General features: G+C 41.0%; 1 protein-coding gene across 2 annotated transcripts in view; it reads left to right on the forward strand.

Annotated features, from left to right (window-relative positions):
- LOC306779452 (vascular endothelial zinc finger 1-like) overlaps positions 1-21712 on the forward strand; it is a 34103-nt gene extending 12391 nt beyond the window's left edge. Inside the window, exons 2-7 of one of the 2 annotated variants that reach the window (XM_079271378.1) lie at positions 3403-4157; positions 10115-10184; positions 10442-10610; positions 15935-15976; positions 16612-16677; positions 16853-21712. In XM_079271378.1, the coding sequence (XP_079127504.1) occupies positions 3403-4157; positions 10115-10184; positions 10442-10610; positions 15935-15976; positions 16612-16677; positions 16853-17202 (1452 nt within the window). In that variant the 3' untranslated portion in view covers positions 17203-21712. The remainder of the gene's footprint in view (positions 1-3402; positions 4158-10114; positions 10185-10441; positions 10611-15934; positions 15977-16611; positions 16678-16852) is intronic. The other variant, XM_079271377.1, reaches the window with a different exon arrangement.
- The last annotated feature ends 333 nt before the right edge of the window (positions 21713-22045 follow it).

Below are 22045 nucleotides of genomic sequence, written 5' to 3' on the forward strand. Positions count from 1 at the left end.
TTGCTACACTTATGTGCTGCACATTTCAGGAAGATATTGAGGTTGATTCATTCGCATCAAAAATTACAACGCTGTTTCACCTGAACTCGTCTGGAGTGGAGGATGAGATTCTGACACTGCAAGCTGACATTCAGCTGAAGTCCAGGGCTCATGGACAGTTTCCTCACAGAGGAAAAGTCCCCAAACATGAGGAAATGTTATACATATGTGTATGTATAACGTCTAACATATGTAAATGTCAAACATATATTGTAAATATAAAGTATACTCAGTATATATATATATATATTATTAATAGATATTCAGCATTTTTAATGTAGGTAGAGCATTTTGACTTGGTCATTTTAAAAGTAGCGCGCAAGCCGAAAAAGTGTGGGCACCCCTGACCTAGACTCTTGAGGACCACCAAGTCGATTCTGTCCTCCCACAGTTTCATAATGAACGGAAAATATTGATACACTCAATGGGTAGGCTGGTTTGGCTCTCCCCATGCGCGTTTCCTCCACAGTGGACAGTGACCGGCTCCAGTCAGTCAGAATGAAAGCGGGGAGCGACGGGAGTTCCGTTTTCCTGGCGTGACTGTCCTCGGTACCCTCTTAAAACATGGAGCCCGTCTCATTACAGTGCTTCGTGAGTGTAACTTCTTAGCTGTGTCATCATCATTCATATTTATGCAACCTATACACAACCAATGTGTTTATGATTAAGTTATTTACTAGAGCTCAGAATAAAGTAAAAGTCCTGCATTCAAAATGTGCAAGATATGCAAAAGCGACATGATATGGCACGGGAGCACCACGGTGATGATTCAGTTTGTGAGTAGTGTAGAGAACAAGTTCTGACGTTCAAACAAATCCTGTTAAGTTTTCTGATTTGTATTTTTTCTTTCTTTTTTATAAATTATTCATTGTTCTGACAGCTCAGGTCCCTTTAAACAAAAATATACATATTTTTGTTCACATGTGTATGTTTTTTGTGTTAGTCCATTTGTTTTTTAATTATTACTTTAACAGCTCAGGTATGTTCAAGGAGCAACCTGTTTGTGCACCTTCTGAAGATAATAATGATAATAATAATAACAATGCATTTTGTTTATATAGCACTTTAAAAGGCACTCAAAGACACTTTACATGTTGAAAACAGAAACAATAGAAGCATTTATAATAAGAACAAAATCTATGACATAACTGAGAAAAATTAAAAAAAATAAACACAAAAAGAAAGAGAGAAAACATACATGACTGACTTTAGAGGTTAAAAGCAGATCAAGATCAGTTCTGTGTTTGAATAAAGGGTTGGAAATTAATGCTTTTTTGTTTTTTTGATCCGATTAAGTGAAAAAATAATCACCCGATTAATAGATTATTAAAATAATCGTTAGTTGCAGCCCTAATATCTAATAATATATTTATGGTATGCCTAGATCACTGATGTACTAATATGATAATCATTTTTAATGTCGCAGCTGGTAAAGGTGGAGCTCATTACATTTTATTTCAGAAAGCATTAATGCCGATTTGTCAATCGCACATTTTTTACTGATGAACAGCTGATAATGTTGAGTACTGCGAATAGATCACATTTAATTTTCACCTCCCCGATCAAACAACTGCATGAGGCATTCCACCTGCCCGAGCACAGAGTTTACTTGCCCCAGGCAAGCGTTAATGTTTAGTAAAGTCTGCATCACAGTACGGCTGCACGATTATGGCCAAAATCATAATCGCGATTATTTTGATCAATATTGCGATCACGATTATTCATTCATTTTAGGGACAACATCTTTTTATTGCACTTTCCCGTTTAAATGAACAAGAACACTGCTTCCACTTCCATTGTTGTGCTAGATTCTGGCTAATGTACAAATCTTTGCATCAGACTGGTCCTGATCACAGTGCATCTCGTAGAAGGAAAATATTAATAAAATAGTATCAACTAGGGGTGGGAATCACCAGAGACCCCGCGATACGATATTATCACGATACTTAGGATACGATATTATCACGATACTGCGATATTCTGAGTATTGCGATAACATAGGCCTATATTGCGATTTATTACTTTTTTCAACTTCAAATGATGTCCCCAAAGGAAAACTGTGTCAACATGTTTTATCTAATAAGATAAAGTTTTCAGTCTGTTCATCTCACTTCAATCATTTTTATTGCAGCAGAATATGATTGTCAAGCAGACAGACTGACCAACAATGTCATAAATGTTGCATGAACCTGACAAACTGAACTGTTTGTATCACTACATAGTCCAACTTAAACAAATGCAAACGTGTGGACTCAGTATATGAACTATAACTTATATAAGTAGGATATTAGAGTTATATAACTCCGTATAACTTGTGACGCGTGGACGTGGAGGACAGAGAGACAGTTATGCGCTGCACTCTCCCCATGAGCCGGCTGCTGTTGGCAGATTTAACCCCGTTGTGAGGCCAGATGTCTCTTTGTTTTGACCAACTTCCTACCAATCACGCTGACCCAGGACCTTTGCTGACCTCACCAGAAAATAACTCGGCACCATCTAGTGGACTGAAAAAGTAATTGATTTGATTTTTCTAAAAAAAAATATTTTTTTTGTTTATATCATAAAAGATCTGTACTTTGCGTCCGAGTACCGTGTAACTAAAAATAAATGTGTATTGCTCACAGTATTTATTGGACACACGTCTTTGGCCAAATGAAATGCGATTGCATCTGTTATGTCAGCGTGTCTTTGGGAGGTGGATGGATACGCTGTGGCGCTATGCAGGGTCGCTGTTATGGTTTCTGGGTTGACGTTGGACATGGACGGAGGTTCAGTGAGGTAACGTTAGCTTTGGCCTTAATGCATTCGTCGTACTGTGGTTTGTGGTGATTTTTCAGGTGGCTGAACAAGTTAGTTGTATTGCTATGCGCCGCAGACACAACTCAAACGCACTCTGTCATATGATTTGTTCTTGGTTAACATCACTTGGCCTAAATCCAAAAAACTTCCAGACAACGGATGATGATCCTTTTCGAGGGGCTAGCTCCTCACCTTCTGCTCCTGACATTAGATTTAGCTTTCACACGACACCCGTGACCGTCTGCTCTCTGTTCTGTTGTCCGTCTCTTCTCTTCTACTAATAGCTGAGTCTGCAGGGTGCGCGCATGACACCTCCCATCTCGTTCGCCCCCTGGTGGTTGGCTGACTGTTAGTTGAGGAAGCCCTTGATTTGATGTGTAGCGGAGCACGCATTTTAAACGTCAATATCGCTGACGATCATGCTCATTTAAGCGTGCCAGCCAAAATCGTGATCGCGATTAAAATTCGATTAATTGTGCAGCCCTACATCAGAGCTGTCATTTGTTCATTATTTCATATAGTGTATTAACATAATTTTACATGGCTCCATCTTTCTCATTACAGCAGGCCAATGAGGCACTGCATCACCAGCACCAAGTAGCCGGGAACAGCCTCTTGCCCTTGCTCAGTTCTGGAACGGAACCACCTGATCAGAAACCAGTGCTGCCCATTCCCTTGGACCAGAAACCCCCCGTCAGTGCTGCAGAACTTCTTAAAGACAATGTGGCTAGTGGGACTGGGGTAGGAGGTGGTGGGGGGCCTCTAGTTGCTGTGGTCAAAAAGGAGCCTAAATCAAAGACACCCTTTATCTGTGGCTACTGCAACAAGGCTTTCCGGGACAGCTACCACCTCCGGCGGCACGAGTCTTGCCACACTGGGATTAAGATGGTTTCGCGGCCTAAGAAGACACAAACAGCCCCCACCATGGTGCCGCTCATATCCACTGTACCACGTGAGAACAGTGGAAACCCTTCATACATTACTACTATAGCTGGTATCCTGACTACAGCTACCACGTCCACATCCACAGGCACCAGCATCATGACCCCAATGCAACACCAACAGCAGCAGAGCATCCCTAAGAAACCCCCAAAACCAGTGAAAAAGAATCACGGTTGCGACATGTGTGGTAAGGCCTTCAGAGATGTTTACCACCTCAACCGCCACAAGCTGTCGCACTCTGATGAGAAGCCGTTTGAGTGTCCCATCTGCCAGCAGAGGTTTAAGAGGAAGGATCGCATGACATACCATGTCCGTTCCCATGATGGTGGAGTTCACAAGCCTTACATCTGCTCTGTCTGTGGGAAGGGCTTCTCCAGGTATGTGGACATCATTTATTTTAACCTGACTGCTGATCTTTGCTAATGGAAAGAGAGTGTAGCAAATCAGTGTAATGTTGTTTTCACTTATTTTGACTCGGTCCTAAATGCGTGCAGTATAGTGGCTGTCGTAAAGGGAGCAGCTCTGCAACACTATCAGGTTGAGGTGGACAAAAAGGATCAGTTTTCGATCAGCTTCTTTTCAGCCGATACGTATCTGTTAATGTAAAATTTGTTTAAATCTAAAATAATTCATTGTCTATTCAGCAAATTATTTTACAATGAAGTCTGGTCTGAAATTAGTTTCCTGTAAAATGGTGGTGTTTGATTATCAATCTTGCTATTGAAAGAATTCACTGATGTGTTGTTTTTCTGACCAATAGTTAGAGGTATTTTTAATGCTTGGACTGTGTGACGCTAGAAATAATGTAGTGCAAATATTCCACCAGTTCCTGTATCCACTATGTGGCGCAAGAGAACACGTGCAAACATGCATTATGTTGCTCAATATCGAGTATAGACCACATCATGTAAATGTCATGTAAATCGGATTCCGTTTAGGTGCGTTCACACCAAACGCGCAAAATCGCGTCCAACGCGCCGCCGGTCGTGTTCATACCAAACGCCGCAAAATCGCCGGAGAGGGGGCGTGGTTTATAGACCTGGATCCATTCAACTGTCCGCCATTAACCATGGCAAAAATAACCTAGATTTCTACATGTTGTGGAAGTCACAGATATCCCGGGAAACTAAACGACGTCAATAATAAGTACTGTCACGTTAAGTCTTTTTTTAGTCATTCGTTCATTTCATAGAATACACCGCCGCTATATTATGGTTCATAATATTGTTCAGAGGAGCTCCGTGGATTTTATCGAGCTGTATTCACTGTGTCTAGCAAGCCACCGGTCGCTGTTTACTACAGCTGTAGGAACACAAAATAAACTGATTCGGCTGTGATTCAACGCCAATAAACCGACAAAAAGGGACTCCGAAATAACTACGTAATGATACCGATTTGTAGGCTACTTGTCTTCTCAATGGAGCGCTGATGGATCGGTGGTAGGCTATGCTAACATCATAGCAGCTCCACCAGCACTCAATAATGTCACGTAGACGTAAATATGGCAGCGTCTATTCATTGTTTGTACCATATGGTTGACACACACATGTATACACATAGTTTGGTCCGGTCTCTGTTGATATGAGGTATCGTAGAGCTCTGGGTGAACACAGACAGCTACAGTATCCAGTGGAGTCACATCAGCTTGTTGTTTAATGGTGAATCACGTACAAATTCACACAAAACTCTAAATGACGGACTTCCGGTTGGTTTTAGAGCAGGTCCCAAGAGACTTTTTTTAAAGTCTCCATGTGATACATGTGCCTACCAAATAGCATACATGTATGTCAAACGTAGGGCTGGGGCTGCGTTTTTGAATATTTGTAAACTGTGCCATCGAGGCAATTTTCAACGCTCAAGCCAAAAAGCCATATGAAATGTTTATTTACATTACCTATGACACGATGATATCAGGCCCTAATTAAAACGGCAAGCAGCATTGATCGGGCCCTCGCAACTTCACGCACGTCGAGGGTAGTGGCAGGACTGGTTGATGCGGCCATGCATTTCTATGACCATCATACACTGCGTGCACGAGTTAAACGGTATTTCCTGTGTCGACAATGGCGTTGCCAGGTCTTAAGCCTCGAATGTTATGAGTAGGGTTGGTGACCGATGCTATTGTTAGCATCGGCCCTAGGACGAGGTAACCTAGGACGGAGTCATCAGAGTAGTGTAAAAAAAGTATTTAAATCTGCTCAGGCACTGAAAGGAAGCACCGAAATCTGCGTTGCATTTCTGTCCGGTAGATACCGGTCGTATAGGAACCGGTACCATACCGGCACCGGGTTTCGGTACCCAACCCTAGTTATGAGTGTACATCCGAATACAATCATAACTGTCAGCCTGTAAAAATGAACAAAAAAGTGAATGTGTGTGAATGCGATTCAGTGTTAGTAACATAATACACTCTCAAAGTAAATGCAGGTCCTTTGTTTGTGCAGGTAGCTCTGACAATCACTGCTGAGTGACTCAAAGCTCGAAGAGTTGAGGAGAAATAGGAGAATGTATAGTTCCATGTGGGGAAAAAAACATATTTTTGTAAAGAATTAAGTTTAAGCCAAAAGGTGAGCCAATGTAGAATAATCTATCGTACAAATTAGGCTGGTTGCAGTTTGATTTTATTAAACAAACTTCACGCTCTAAAACGAACAAAAACAATAAAATTTACTATTAACGAAAACTCCATATACAAGCGCGATTTGGAAACTTTTTATCAAATTTCTGCTCTCCAAACATTTTGTCTTTTTCTGGGGGTGTGCCCACGAAGCCTTTCAATAAATTCAGTGCTTGGACCGCTGTTGTTATAGAATCCTGCTTACGGCCATGGTTATGAGTAGGTGGTGCTATGAATATGAGTTAATATTGGCATGCAGAAGTCCTAATGTCATTACAGTCATCAAGCATGTCAAGTTTGGGACAGTTTTGTACATTCAAGTTACAACAGCTTTATGGCAATGGCTGCCACACCACATCCATGTCGTTCGATGAAACCTCAAGCTTTTAGTAACTTTTAATCACAAAGGTCTTCAGATAGTTCTGCCGAAATTCTAAGTTGATCTGATTAATTTCCTAGGAGGAGTTTGTTAAAGTACATCACCCCGAAATTGCAAAAAAAAACAACACGAGAAATGAATACAAAATTCAAAATGGCTGACTTCCGGTTGGTTTTAGAGGAGAGATCCCCAACCTTTTTTGCACCACGGACCGGTTTCATGTAAGACAATATTTTCACGGACCGGCCTTCAAGGTGTGGTGGAAAAACACGATATGATCGGCATGAAAACAAATATAAAATGCATAAATAAATACAACTCACAACAACACTGAATCAGTGGGAGCCCTGAGCTTGTTTCTCTGCAACGAGATGGTCCCATCTGGGGGTAATGGGAGACAATGACACCCGAAGTGTCTACTCCGTAATTTAGTTTTGATTGCTGTCACTGCAGAACATCCCACTTCACAGAGAGCAGGAAGCAGGGTTTTCAGTGCTTTAGTGGCGATCTCAGGATATTCAGCCTTGATTTTAATCCAAAACACCAGCAGAGTTGTTGTCTCAAACATACTTTTAAGGCCACCGTCATTTACAATCTCCAGCAGCTGATCTTCCTCTGTCGCCAGATATTCTGCAGAGCGGGTTTGGCGCGTCAGAATTACTCCTGATATTTAATTAGACTCCTGACGTCTGTTAAATGAAGCTTTCATTTTCTCGGAAATAATATAATATTGATTCTTTATGTGCGGCCCGGTACTAAATCATCCACGGCCCGGTACCGGTCCGCGGCCCGGTGGTTGGGGACCACTGGTTTAGAGCATGGAACCCTAAGACTTTTTTTAAAGTCTACATGTGATACATCTTCCTTACCAAATTTTATACATCTCGGTGAAATGTACTGTGAGGGCTGCATCGTCTAAATATTGTAGGGGGCCCTATTTAGGTGACTTCCCACTCTGAAGCATTAAATCATATTATAGTTACTACATTTTAGGCTTTAAATCGGTGTGCTAAGTTTGCTTATGTTTCGAGCATTTTTAGCCCCTCAAAAGCACTGGCATTATGAACTTCTTACATTCGTGTGGAACTAATTTGATGTTGATCAGATTTACCTACTCAGAGAAACAAGCCAAAGTATAGAGACTTTAACTTTCTGTCACCAGTAGTTGGGACTATGACTCAAAATTGGACTTTAGATGTCTTCAAGCCTGGCCTCTCACCAAACATGTGAAATCTGGAAAAGATATGATGATGTGGAGTCGAGTTACATCAGTTTATTTGTTCATGGCGAAGGATTGAAATTCGCCGAGCTGCCACGTCTCCGCATTTAACAACTTCTTACAATCTTCAAATGAAGCATTATCAATGTCTTAAGGCTTTTCTGACAACATTTGAGAGGAGCAAGATATAAAAGTATACAACCTAAACTTCCTGTCGCCACCAGGTGACGCTATTACTGTGACTCTAAATTGTCCCATAGATGTGTTCAGGGTCAGGATGTTATGACATATGAGAGATTTGCCGCAGATTAGACAATTTACGGCCGAGTTACAACAACTTCCTGTTTCATGGCCGTGGTGAAGCCTGACCTGAGTGGCTTCTGAAGTGGTAGGAGGCAGACACGAGAGACTTTGTTCCGATATCAAAAGGTGTGTTATATATAAAAGTGCCCTGCTATACGTGTAACCAAATATATATATATATATATATATATATATATATACACACACACACACACACACACACACACACACACGTTTAACTTAGCTTTACTGGATAAAACTCAACTCATCTTAAAGTAACATAATCACGTGCACACGGCTACACACTGATCTTCCTTTCTCTCCTGTTCAGTCAAAGTCATCACCTTTATATAGAGACTCCTATCAGCAGGATATAGTTCCTACCATAAGTGCAGGTGACACCAATTACGGTACTGACTCCATAGTTAACAGACACAACCTGTACCTTTCAGCACCCCTTTAGGTAACCAACAATTTTATATGGTTTACACTTTGCTATACACTCACAACAATGTAAAACAGATCACAACTAAACTACAAATCTACCTGTACATACTCAATCCCTCCCCTCATACTTGGTTTGACCCGATAACATCATCCAGTGTATAAATAGAGGAAATGGTTGGGTGCCTTCCCCTTTAATCTCTGGAACACATGGTGGGTATGGTAAGCAAACAATTGAAAAGCATGGTCAGATTTATAGATGAATGTAATATGGGGACAAATGGTGTGTTCTCACCCACTTTGTCACAATGGCGAATGGTGTTTTTTGCTGCCACGCCACGGATGCATAGTTCGATAACTTTTTGATCTTTGAGTAACTTTTCACTGCCACGGTGAACTGACCAAATCTGAGGTCAATCGGGTCAAATCTCTAGGAGGAGTTTGTTAAAGTACGGCGCCTTGAATTCCAAGGTGCCAAAACCTAATAAAATTCCGAATGGCTGACTTCCTGTTTGGTTTAGTGAAAAATTCCAAGAGGATATTTTGTACGTCCTATCAAGTTACACATACCTACCACATTTCACACTAGGTAGGTGAAACCCAATGCTACTCAAAAGGGGGCGCTATCGAGACAATCTTTCATCCTGCAGCTGGACACCCCAATCAGACTGTAATTTTCACCCTGACTGGCTTGCGTGCCAAATTTCAAAAATCTTACCAGTATCCCAAGAACCTCCTTTTTACGACGAAAGTGGTACGATAATAATAATACACATTAGAATAACAACAGGCCATAATAGGAGTATCGATAAAGAACCATATCGATAAGAGTAGTGTTATGGATAAAATCCTAACGATACCACCCATATTTACCATCAGCATATGGCAGAACAGGCAGAGAGAGAGAGAGAGAATTATTTTTATTTCTTGATGTAGATTAGTCTCAGGCAGTCGACTCGGTCTCAGAATTGGCCTTGAGATTAGGGTTAATTTAAAATAGTAGATGGTGTTTTGAGCCATTTGTAACGATGAAATGCTGATTTATATCAATTTGGTGAGAACTGTCAATATAAGTGCATTAAGTGTTTCTTTAATTATTAACAACCCTTCCCGTCAACAAGCATTGTTCAAAATTAGTCAAGGTAGTTGATCTAAGACAGCCTGCTGCTACCATCTGTATTCTGAGTGGTATATATTATAGTGGTATAAATATTAGATGAACTGCTGATTGTCAAACAAATCTAATGTGGTCAACATCATGACTGAAATGTGTTCGTATTACACTGCCCTAATCTCTTATGTCAATGAAATGATGCCACTAGCAAAGCCAAAGGATTTACATTTTCTTTCTTGTCTTCATCTCACCCTGCAGACCGGATCACCTAAGCTGTCATGTCAAACATGTCCATTCCTCAGAGAGGCCATTTAAGTGCCAAGTAACGGTAAGAGTCATCACTGTGTCCTGTCTGCAAAAATGCTCACCTATATGCACATTTTGATATTTCACTCTCGTCTTTTGTGCTTTTGTCTGTATTGGAAAGTTAAATGTTTAGTGTATAGTAATGTATAGTAAATGTTTTACTTTTTTGCAAGCAAGGAGCTTACTTTTGTCTGTTGTTGATGAAAGCATTCTAGTCACATGGTCGGGTTCCTCATGTGTTAAGAGGAAAAAAACGATATTCACTGGTTTCTGTCCCAGGCCTGTACCTCTGCCTTCGCTACCAAAGACCGTCTGCGCTCCCACATGATCAGGCATGAAGGCAAAGTGACCTGTAACATCTGTGGCAAAATGCTAAGCGCTGCCTACATCACAAGTCACCTCAAGACGCACGGCCAGGCCAGCTTCAGCAACCCATGCAACAATAAAGGTAGGCAAGAGTGTCCTTTTACTTCTTGTAAAGCGCCTCACTACTTACTCCACCTTTTCAGTTTAACACTTAATCACTGGCAAAACTGTGACAACAGGTCAATGGTTTGGGAAGTCTCCATATGTGTGGATGGGCTATTGGATACATTATTTGTCATGATACTGATTGGGGGTTTCTGTCAATACCCCACTCATTCAGCTGTGATTTAATGTACCTGGGCTACACACTGTCAATGGCTGCTCCAGAAGTCAGTTGTTCCTTCAGTTAGTGCCCTAACTGATCTGACATCAGCTTTCAAGTTGAAATGTGTTTTTTAAGTTTTAAACCCGTAAAAGCAATTTTTCTATTTGCAGATTGTGTAGTAGAACTGCAGTCTTCACCCTTTTTTATGAGGAGCAGGCTTCTCAAAAACTGTTCAGGGCATGGTGACCATTCCAATTACCCAATAGTTATGACTTTTAAGTGTCCTGTTACCCTTACTGAATGCAAGTCAGATACAGCTGTTGAATACAAAGTGTTCTTTTCAGGCAGAGTGTGTTGAGTAGAACTCTGCTGCCGTTGCATTTTTTTAATGCGGAGCATCCCGTTGCAACCATTGGGTTTGAGCTCCGTAATTCATCCCCACGCACGATGCTTAGAGTAATCAGTGTCTCTCCAGAGGAGTCCTGCCTCTTACAGTGCAAATAGCTAATGTTTTTTTTTTTTTTTTTTCGGGTTCAGAGGTCACACAGCCCGTTGTCTGTTACGTGAGCGCAGTCCACCGAAAACATTATATTTCCCACAATTTAAGCTTCTGCATTTTCCAAATGCACTAGTATTATTCAAATGTATTGTTCGGTTCGTAAGCCTCGTCCCGAATGGTTTAATATGAATACGTGTATTATTACACTAGTAGAAACAAATAATAACCGTAGCTGTGGCGTCATAATGAGGTGATTAGGAAGTGGTTCAACTGTAGGAAGACAGCACAGAAGGCCCAGGTATAAAATGCATGGCCCGCCTCTGATATATAGTCGGGGGTCCCTGCTCCATCTCTCTATCAGTTTGGGGGTCCTTGGCCTGAAAAACGTTGACCCCTGCTCTAAACAGTAAAAGGGTCAATGACATGACGTGCATATTTTTGTGGCCGAGTCCACTGTTAACTTTTTATATAATTGTATCAATTCGTGACATATGTCATTTCATTCTATAAAACCTATGCCGTTTTGATACATTTTCAGTACAATCAAATAATATATATTATTTTATGTTTTGGCATCTCAAACCCTGAAAATGTCAGGCGGTGCACCTGTCCTAGCAGATGAACAGACTAAGAAAACTATTAAAAAAGGTATTTAAATGATAATAAATTCAAAATAAAATACTATGGCATGCTTTTATTGTTGAAACGATTCAAATAAACCAAATTTTTTACAAATGCCAATAGTTTTAAGCTATTGCGATAATTTAAAAACTTTTGTCCAGCAATTTGAATGTTCGCAAATGTCAGGGTGGCACAGCTGTAAAGATGGGACTTTTATTATGAAATTAAAGTGGAAAACAGTAAACAGGTTATTGCATCATCAAGAGGACCTCAACTGACCTTTATAGCAGAATGAAAATGTTGTTCTCTTTTGAATGTTGATAAAAACAGCTACTTTCAACTTAGTGGTTCACTTTCCATGTCAGGGCGGTACAACCAATGTAAAACTAGAAAAAAATTATTTTATCATAAATGTCTTTATTCTATTTAAAATGTATATGTATGAAGTTGTTGGCAAGAACAAAAGCTAATGCTAGTGCCCTAGTAGATGCCTGTTTAATTTGAAATCAGTTGCAAATGTCAGGTGGTGGAACCAGTAAGGCAGGTGGTGCAACTTCAAAGAATGTTACTCTATGATGTTATATTTAAAGCTCTAACATTATTTATTTTTTGAATTCAAAAGTTTAACAGTGTTAAGTTAATGTTATTATACACTTCCAAACTTTTTTATGATATTAATGAATATTGTTTAACTATTAAGGATTCCACTGTCAAGTAAAGCAAAATCAGCACAACACAGGGAGCAGCAACAAGTCCTGTATGGAGTGAGTGCAAAACGCTGCTACAATGAGGTGTAAGCTGCAACACGCAGGCGGAAGCGACTGTGATTTTGCCTCTTCCAGTTATGTGCTAAACATGATTACGATGAAATATTTACTTCTTTGACTTAAAAAGAGTCTGTTGACTAAATGCATGTTGTTGCATTTGGAAAAAAAATGCTAATTGTCTGCATATTTCCCGTGATTACTAATATTGTCAGGTGGCACAACTGATAAATGTCATGGTGGTGCGACCAGGTAAAATATTAATTTAAAGAAATTAATAATAGGTTAAAGCGAAAAATTTTTTTGCTTAATATGATGAAGAACTAGTGTATTGAATGTATTCATTTGTATATTTGTATTATTATGTTTCTCTGTTTAAATGTAAAGTCAAAAGTTAAATATACTAAATACCTGCCAAGGGAACATAATTATGATAAATTATTGTATATATATAAAACGCAACCACAAAATATGATGTGTTAGACACTAAGGGATACTTGTCAAAAATTTCAGTTTGAATAAATATTAGGAATATATATATTGTTTTATAAATATGTGGTTGCGCCACCTGACATTTTTTAGCCTGTGAAGTTAAAAAATACTGTTAAAAACAATTTAAAACACTATGAAAATTTGGTTTACAACTTAGACTTGTTTCACCACATTTTTCCAGACACAAAAATATGCATGACATCCATTTTGAAGATCATTTTATAAAATTACCTTTTTAGAAGCCTTATTTCGTCAATGACCCAAAAATGAGCATTGGGCAAAGGTACATTACCTAATCATGATGTGTTCAATTTCATTTTGTGAAATGAAGTATTTGCCGATAAACTTGAATTAATCCAGTTGTTTGAGGGAGAGTTTCTCACAGCAATATAAATAAGAAATTCAAGCTCTAAGCAGCTCATTTGAATTGTGTTTATGCAAATACCCAGCATAGATCATAGGAACAAAGTCATGTTTAACATTTCAAATGTGGGCTTTTTTGTCAGATTCTCCATTGATTTAAAAAAATCTATTAATATGCCTCCATTTTCCATTTCAGACAAGTAAGTTTAGCTATTGTACATGTAAAACAAGTGTAATGTCAAGCCTGGGGGTGTGGAATCTGAAAGGTGTGGGTGTTAAAGATGTTATTCAGCTGCATTACAGGAATTGTATGATTCAGCAATTTTGGAGCTTGACCCAAGGACAAGTCTTTCTCTGCTGTAACCAATTTTTTTTTATCCGTCTTTTGTGTATCCCCCAACTTAATGAAAGTGGCCGACCACTTAAAAGGAGAAGATGTATTAGATGTCAGGAATAAGCTACGATAAACTAATTAATGGTGTATGTACCGTCATTTCCGGACTAGAGCGCACCGGCATATAGACCGCACCCGCTAATTTTTAAAAGAAAAAAATAATTTGTTCATAGATAAGCCGCACTGGTCTATAAACCGCAGGTGTCCCCGTTGAACAGCAAGATGCTTTTAACAGTACTAAAGTTGTCTTCTTCTCTGAACATCATAACATGTCCGACTCGCTAGCTTCTAAGCTAATTTTAACATTACCGCCAATGGGGAAATGCTAACCGCGATGAGCATTAGCGAATATATATCTTCGTACATCTTTTAATGCTTCATACAGACATACCTAATAATAATAAATCAATTTTCTATAGCGCTTTTCAAGATACCCAAAGACGCTTTACAGGGCTGAGACATTTGAATAAACAAACAAACAAAAAAAAGAATAACTGGAGAAGCTGCGCTGAATGGGTCATGTAGGGGAGGGTAGGGTGCAGGGTTAGCAGGTGGAGGGTAGGGTGCCGGGGTTAGCAGGTGGAGGGTAGTGTGCCGGGGTTAGCAGGTGGAGGGTAGGGTGCCGGGTTAGCAGGTGGAGGGTAGGGCGCAGGGTTAGCAGGTGGAGGGTAGGGTGCCGGGTTAGCAGGTGGAGGGTAGGGTGCCGGGTTAGCAGGTGGAGGGTAGGGTGCAGGGGTTAGCAGGTGAAGCCGAGTGTGAAGAGGTGGGTTTTGAGGGCCTGTTTGAATGATGGTAGGGAGGGAGCCTCACAGATGTGGATGGGGAGGGCGTACAGAGGGGTGGTGCAGCGGCTGAGAAGGCCCTGTCACCCCAGGTCCGGTGCTTGGTCCTGATGGTCTTCAGAGTGTTTGCACCGGCGGACCTGAGGCAACAGGTTGGGGCGTGGAGGGGGAGGTGGTCTGAAAGGTAGGGAGGGGCCAGGTTGTTTAGGGCTTTGTAGGTGGTGAGTAGTATTTTGAAGTCTGTATTTGACCGGGAGCCAGTGGAGGTTGCGAAGGACCGGGGTGATGTGATCATCGCGGCAGGTGGAAGTGAGCAGTCGAGCGGCAGAGTTCTGAACATATTGGAGTTTATTGATGATTTTGTTGGGAGAACCATAGAGCATGCTGTTGCAGTAGTCGAGTCTGGAGGTTATGAGGGCATGGATGAGAATTTCGAAGCAGCGTGTCTTCTCATTAGAATCTAAAAGCAACGAGGCAATAACTGTTGTTGTTGTTGTTGTTGTAACTCGTAGCTCTGAATAGCATTTACGGCTAACTGGCTTGGCCGCTTAATAGGGCTGATGACGCCGCTGGTCACGGCGCTCGCTAATCGCTCCAATAACAGCTGATTCCTCCACAGACTTTTACAGTACAGTAAAAGTCTGCATTTCTGTGGAGGAATCAGCTGTTATTGGAGCGATTAGCGAGCGCCGTGACCAGCGGCGTCATCAGCAACGCTTGAAATTATCCCCCCGGTCGCTTCCCGTAGCATTCCTTCATTCGGCTTTCTATCATCCACCCCTTCTTGTTGACTTTCACGGCGATTCCTTTCGGGAATTTTTCTGTCATCCGCTTAAAAATCACCAGTGGAAGCTTTAGTCCGGATGCTGTGCAGCTCAGAACACAAGTGAAATGCGTTCTCTCATGGCCAGTTGTTTTCAGGGTGACGGACGACTCACCTTTTTTACTAACAGTCCTAGTGAGAGGTAGGTCAAACGTCAAAGGTACTTCATCCATATTTATGTTAAATGTGTTGGCGGCCCAAAGCTGGCGGCTCAAAGCGTGTGGAAAAAAAGTAGCGGCTTATATGCTGGAATGTAGGGTATGTATGTATGAAGTCCCTGACAAAATGTTAAGTATCCCACGCCACATACACAGTACCATGCCAACTGTTGAAGCTGACTCCCAGATGATGCACTGCTGCCCTGTGCTCTTGTAACCCTATATGTGTCTGTATTTCTGAATAGGCATAAGTGACTGGCAGTGGAACCACTCAGGGCCACGAAAAGGTAATCCAGTAGCTAGTAGCAGAAACCCCGAAGTACTGAATTCTAACCTCTGCAAAACATAAGTGGCCAGTTTTTCTTCACGCACCATGTCACACAAGTACAGACGCATTTCTTTTCTCTGAGGACTGTTGTAATTAAGGTTCTTAGTTCTGCTAATATAAGGTTAAATTTCATGAAGCAGGATCAGTAGATCATTTAAATGAACCACACACTGGACCATAAACACTACCTGACCATCAGAGGTCATCTTGCACTACTCAGCTGTCCATTCTGTCCTGACTTTGACCAGATTGACCGGCTTTTTATTTACCTACTCTTCAAATGGAACAATAATAATAACAAAAATGATGATATCCCAGTTGAAATAGGGTCATAACTGACCCAGCTGCGAGCTAGCCACCTCACAGCATAGGTGAGACAAGTTGATGATGACCCTGTGATGTACTGGCCCTGAACTCAGCCGGGATGGTCAAATTGTCAGTCGTGCAGTATAGTGTGCATCCAGCCTTAGGCATACACAGAGCTTAAGTTGTCCTTCATAATGTGTTACTGTTTCAAATGAAAGTTCTGAATTCAAACTAATGGACAGTTAGCTGGTTAGTCTATTGATCCTGCTTTTTGAATTTACCCCTCAGGTGAGTTGACGGTAGGAGAGATTTTAAATAACTCCTTCCAAGTCCTAATTGACAACTCTCACAAAGGTAGGTTTCTTCAACAATATTATTACAGTTGACATAATGCATTAATGGTGTATTGATATTTCCAGTGACCCAGTTTAACAGCCAAGGAGCTGAGAGGGCTGTTCTGGAGGGGTAGTATATTTCCACGAGGTTGACCAGCCCTAACTCTACCCTTATCTGTCTTTTTTTTAAACAGATGGCAACACTGTGCACAACATCTCGGCCACTACGACGCCGGTCACCAACGCGGCAGCAATAACCTCGGCCCTGAATCGCGGTGCCATTGCCAGCAATCCCGTCACCATCGCTGCTCAGATGAACATCGGCACCAGTACGGTCAACATCACGTCACAGGTCAACCTGCAGCACCCCGTCACCATCACTGGCCCTGTGAACCTGGCCTCCGTCAACATCCCCACAACAGCACACATGAATATCGTCCACCCGGTGGCCATGAATATCACCGGGCCACTCAACATTACCATGAGGTCCATGGAGAGCATGCCTTTTCTATCCCACGTTCTGCCTTCCTCCCCTCCTTGGTAGAGCTTCTCGTAGTCCGATAATGTTGTAACTGCCCAATAATGGATGACCCTGACACATCTTAGTAAAACTGCCCTTTTGATGGGTTAATTGTGTTCAACTTGAAAATGTAGTAACTGATGTAATTCAACCACATAGATAGTAACCAATGACTGTTGCAGGAGTGATTACTGCATCATTTGTCAATTTAGAATTTTGTTTGTATTTATAGGAGAAAAATATTTCAAATATCTGTAATCATGAGAGAAAAATAATAGTTTTGAGTGCTTACAGTCATTCATTGCAGAGCATTTGCCAACATACAACATAGTAAAGTGAGATACGTTTTAGAGTCTGTCAGGTGAATGGTCACTTTTAGGGACGGGCAACATGGATACACCTGTCTATCATAGTACGCCTTTGATCGTATTTTGTTTTAGATATTGTAATATAGGACATTTCTAGAAATGTAATAGAGAACGGTTTCATTGATACCAGATGGGACTTTCTGTTCTTGGCTAACCCAGTGAATTTATTTCTTGACAAATCAAGGTACTTCATCACATTGATGCAAAACTTCTGTAAATCAAAATATTACCATAAAGCAGTCCTGCTCATAGGTATGTGACATTGCCCACACTGGCCTAATATACCAAAATGGAGAGATACCTCGGTGTAAACGGCAACATTTCTAACAAATATCAAGTTATTGTCTCAAATATATCATATGGCTCAGCCCTAGTCCACGGTGTTACTCACTGCCGTAGTCTGTTGTGTCGGTCAAGTCTTTCTCATTCCTACTAGTTGGGTTTCTGAGGGCCATGTCATTCTCAAATATCAACAGATAAACTGGTTTGACAAAAAATATAACTTCATTCATTTTTCTCTGTTATCAACCACATTTCAGTGTTCATCAGATGTCAATGCGTGATCCAAGAATGGAACTCCAGTTGTGTGAGATAACAGGAGATCCTATGGGGGGAGAATAATTAATACCACTCTCTGTTCACGCATGGGAGTCGCCTCCAATCTCCACCAGCTGACAAAGACCATGAAATATAGTTGAAAGTGCTGAAAAATAGCCAGCAAATGGTCCTGAGGTCCAGATTACTTCTTCAAGGTGAAGAGTCTTCAGGCTCAGATAAACCTCATTTTGTGCAGATATTCCGTGTACATAATATTTTATGCCAAAGATTTTCTAAGTATCGTGTTTTCCCCTAAATGTTATATTTTAAAAGATATGGGGAAACCTTTAAACGGCATTTGGACCATCATAGGACACTTCAATTCTCCTTTTGGAAACCCAGAGTAATGAAATTGGTGCCTCAGGTGGGGCTGTCTTCCCCGTCTGCCTGACTCATGTTCTATCAGAAGCCAACAATCCTCATTATCATTGCAATAATAATTCTCCTATTTTTAATATGTGATAATGTGTATATTAATGTTAAATTGTTGGCATTACTAGCAGTACACAGGAACAGGTTTCATTATACTTTTTAACCAAAAGAGTATTTGCTTCCACTTTGGTGTAAAATTATTTGGCAGTTAGTACAACACCAGCTGCTGCATTGTCGCCCATGTTTTGTTTTTTAATCCTCCCCCCCCCCCCCTCACACTAGGGTAGTTTGTTGCATGGTGACAGATAGCTGAGGGTGAGCCAGCTGGTTGCAGCAGTGTTGGCCTTAAACACATAATATGCCTTGGAGAGGCAGCTTTCAGAGCCCCGTTCCACAATTCTTTCATCTCTATTCAGCTGCTGGAGGACGAGCCTCTTAAAAGCGGCCACTTAACGATTTCTTCAACTGGGCATCTGACTTCAAATCTGGGTGAAATGTGAGGCCTTACTCGACCTTTAGGCTTTGGTAAACAGCTCCTTGAGTTAAAGTGTATTGCCATATTCTTACATGCTTATTGAAGCATGCTTATTAAGGCATATTTTGTAAGGTTTTCGTTATTTTAGTGGACTTATCAGTGTTTGATAGTTTATGTATTTTAAAGTTTCATTGCAAAATACAAAGCTTCCATTTGGAGAGGGTGAGTTTAGCCTCTGTTTACCCCCCCCCCCCCCCATGTCTGTGTTTTAAACTTGCGGTCAGTCGACACTGCTGGATACTCTACACAAGTCTATCGGTCACAGCTGTTTGAGAATGTTTGTATGTATTTATACCATGCCAGTTAAAGGTACAGCTGAGAGGAAACATCTCGCACTGAAAGCATGTCCCTTAAAATAGCAGTATTATATTATCAAAGGTCAAAAATGTTGATTACTGAAGACATTTGAACTCTCGAGGTCTCAGTGGCTCCTTAGAATCGACTCCACAGTTGACCTGTGGTATGTTTACTTCAGCAGGTATAGGATCCCCGTCACGCAGACTCAGGAAGCTTACTGAGAATAGTCTTTTAAACCATGTTCAGCTTTTCACACACTGGTCATTTCTTTGTAAATATGAAACACTTATTTTATTGCCTTTTACCTGTGGGAGAGGGAGCATCTCTACTTACCATAGGCTAGCAATGCAAGAACTATATCACCACTGAAGTGGCCATCCATCCGAGGAGAGAGAACCCATCAGAGACTAATTCACTGATAAGGCTTGTGTTGCTTTAAGTTGTCAACAAATCCCATAAAAAGGCCAAAAAGCTACGAATATTACTAACTAATATCTATAGCTACAGTTTGACACAGCTTATGCCTCCAATGCCATAGAATTCTATTGGTATCCAACAACAATTGAAAAGATTGAGGAGCCATACCATCTTGATTGAGGTGAACACTGAGTGCAGTTGATTCCTGCCTCAGAGACTAAACCTGAAGCCACAGCGTTCTTTGAGGATCAGCCAGGGCAGCGGCAGGCCTCTTCTTTCGATTTGTATTAGCTTTTGGAAAACAGTTCAGTGGCACAGTGTTGGCAATATCTGATCATGTCCCACGGTTCCCTGGTCTTGAGGAACACCAGTGAATTAGTTCGTAGATGTGAAGCCTGTTTGTAGTTAAGGGACTTTTTCAGTGCAGGAACTCTGAACACTGGCAGCAGACTGTAGGCTGTGCACACTACAGAAGAGTGGTACTTAGAGGGGTGGAATGAGTCAATGATTACAGTTCACCTGGCCACATCTGCACATTGGCTGCCCAGATGTTTGGCCCCTTAGTTTCATTGTGTGCATGACAACACAGTCCACCAAGGGAGATGTTCTCATGTGTAATGGCATTATGATCTTGGAATTTGATTCATTTCCCATCTGTACTTTTTATTTTATTTGTGTCAATGTTGCGTGTGGATGACTGAGCTTGTCCAGTGTAGGTTTGAGTTCAACAACCATCATTAGAAGGCTAGTGACTTTTTATGAAAACAAAACACTAAAAAATGATGATGAAAGGAAGTGTGTGATGTCATTTGTCCTTCTCCAGTTGCCGTAAACAAGTGTGCCTGAAATATTTTTGCAAGACTTTTCCACACGTTGACGCTTCCTCCTGTAGATGTGCTGTGTGAGGGAACAGTGTGAGGGAAGCCTTCAGAGGGCCCAAACTATGTTGTGATGAGTTCATTCTTTCTAAACCTGCGGAGAGAAGTTCCGCTACTTCAGGAACAACTTATTATTTGGGTCAAGGTCGTGTAGATGTGTCAATGACATTTAACTATTTAGTTTCTTCTTTTTTTTTGACTCCAACCGTATGTGAAAAACATTATTTGGCCAAATAATGATTCTTTTCATTTTATTTTTCTGTGAAGTTTGTATGATGGATTTGGCAGATGTGAAGGCAAATGAATGTATATCTTTGTACAAAGCATTTAGTTCAGAGGACATGTTAGTTATGACAGACACATGCAAGACAAAATAACCTTTTATAAATCTTTTTGTATTAGAACATTAACAATGGTAAGTTTTGTATATACGCAGGCTAGGCTTTCTGATTAGCAGAAAGGTAAAACATTCCTACATTTTTTTTTAAATGTATGTCCATTGACAATAATTATGTAAAGATATGCGCAATGTTTTATGTGCCTTTTTATTTGGGTTTGTCTAAATAAAAGAAAATGAAGCATGATTTTGGACTGTCCATGCTGAGTCTCAGAGGAAGGTCAATCCTCTCCATCTCAGCTGCATCTCTGGAGCGACTCCCCTGCACTCAAGACACTCCCCTCGATCAGGAGAGCGTTACTCCTTTCTGCTTTCAGTTGCTTATCCTGGCTTTAGTCGAGGCTTCTGGGAGGCTGAGGTGGTTGCTGACGTCCCGGGTCGTTCTGGATGTTTCTCATCTCCAGACTCCTCAGTATCTTCACCGGCTCACTGGCTCACAGTTGGCCTGCTCATGATGAAAGTGCCTCTGTGACTTTGCTTGTTGGAGTGGATTGGGGGGGGATTTTGTGCCAAACGTCAAAAACATTTCGGTGTTTTTTTCATTCTTTAACTATTAAACTTGGACAATGTGATGTGCTGTGTGAAGTGTCTTTGTTTGACATTCAGTCACCTGAATGAGCAAAGATTTGATGCTGTACAATGTAAAGGAATAAAGGAATCTAGTTTACTGACACCCTTCTGTATTGTGTGTGTGGACCTAATTTTCCACATGCTTGTCTGTTTTTTTCTGATTTGGGTTCGGTCCCTACGCTAGCTTAAACATGCCTTTGCACAAAGAACGGTCCATGAAGAAATGATTTTCCCAGTTTGGTGTGGAAGAACTCGATTGTCCTGCTCGGAGCCCGACCTCGACCCCATCCAACACCTGTGGCAGGAAGTGGATTACCAACAGAGCTGGGCCTGATCACATAGTTTTGGCCATGTAGGGTAACCGTTTAATGAATAAAAGAAGCAAAGTAAGCTTAGTTTCTTTCTTTTTGTTGATATTGGGCATCAATTAAGCATT

The sequence above is a fragment of the Melanostigma gelatinosum genome (assembly GCF_949748355.1).
Source record: "Melanostigma gelatinosum genome assembly, chromosome: 7".
Classification (NCBI taxonomy): Eukaryota; Metazoa; Chordata; class Actinopteri; order Perciformes; family Zoarcidae; genus Melanostigma; species Melanostigma gelatinosum.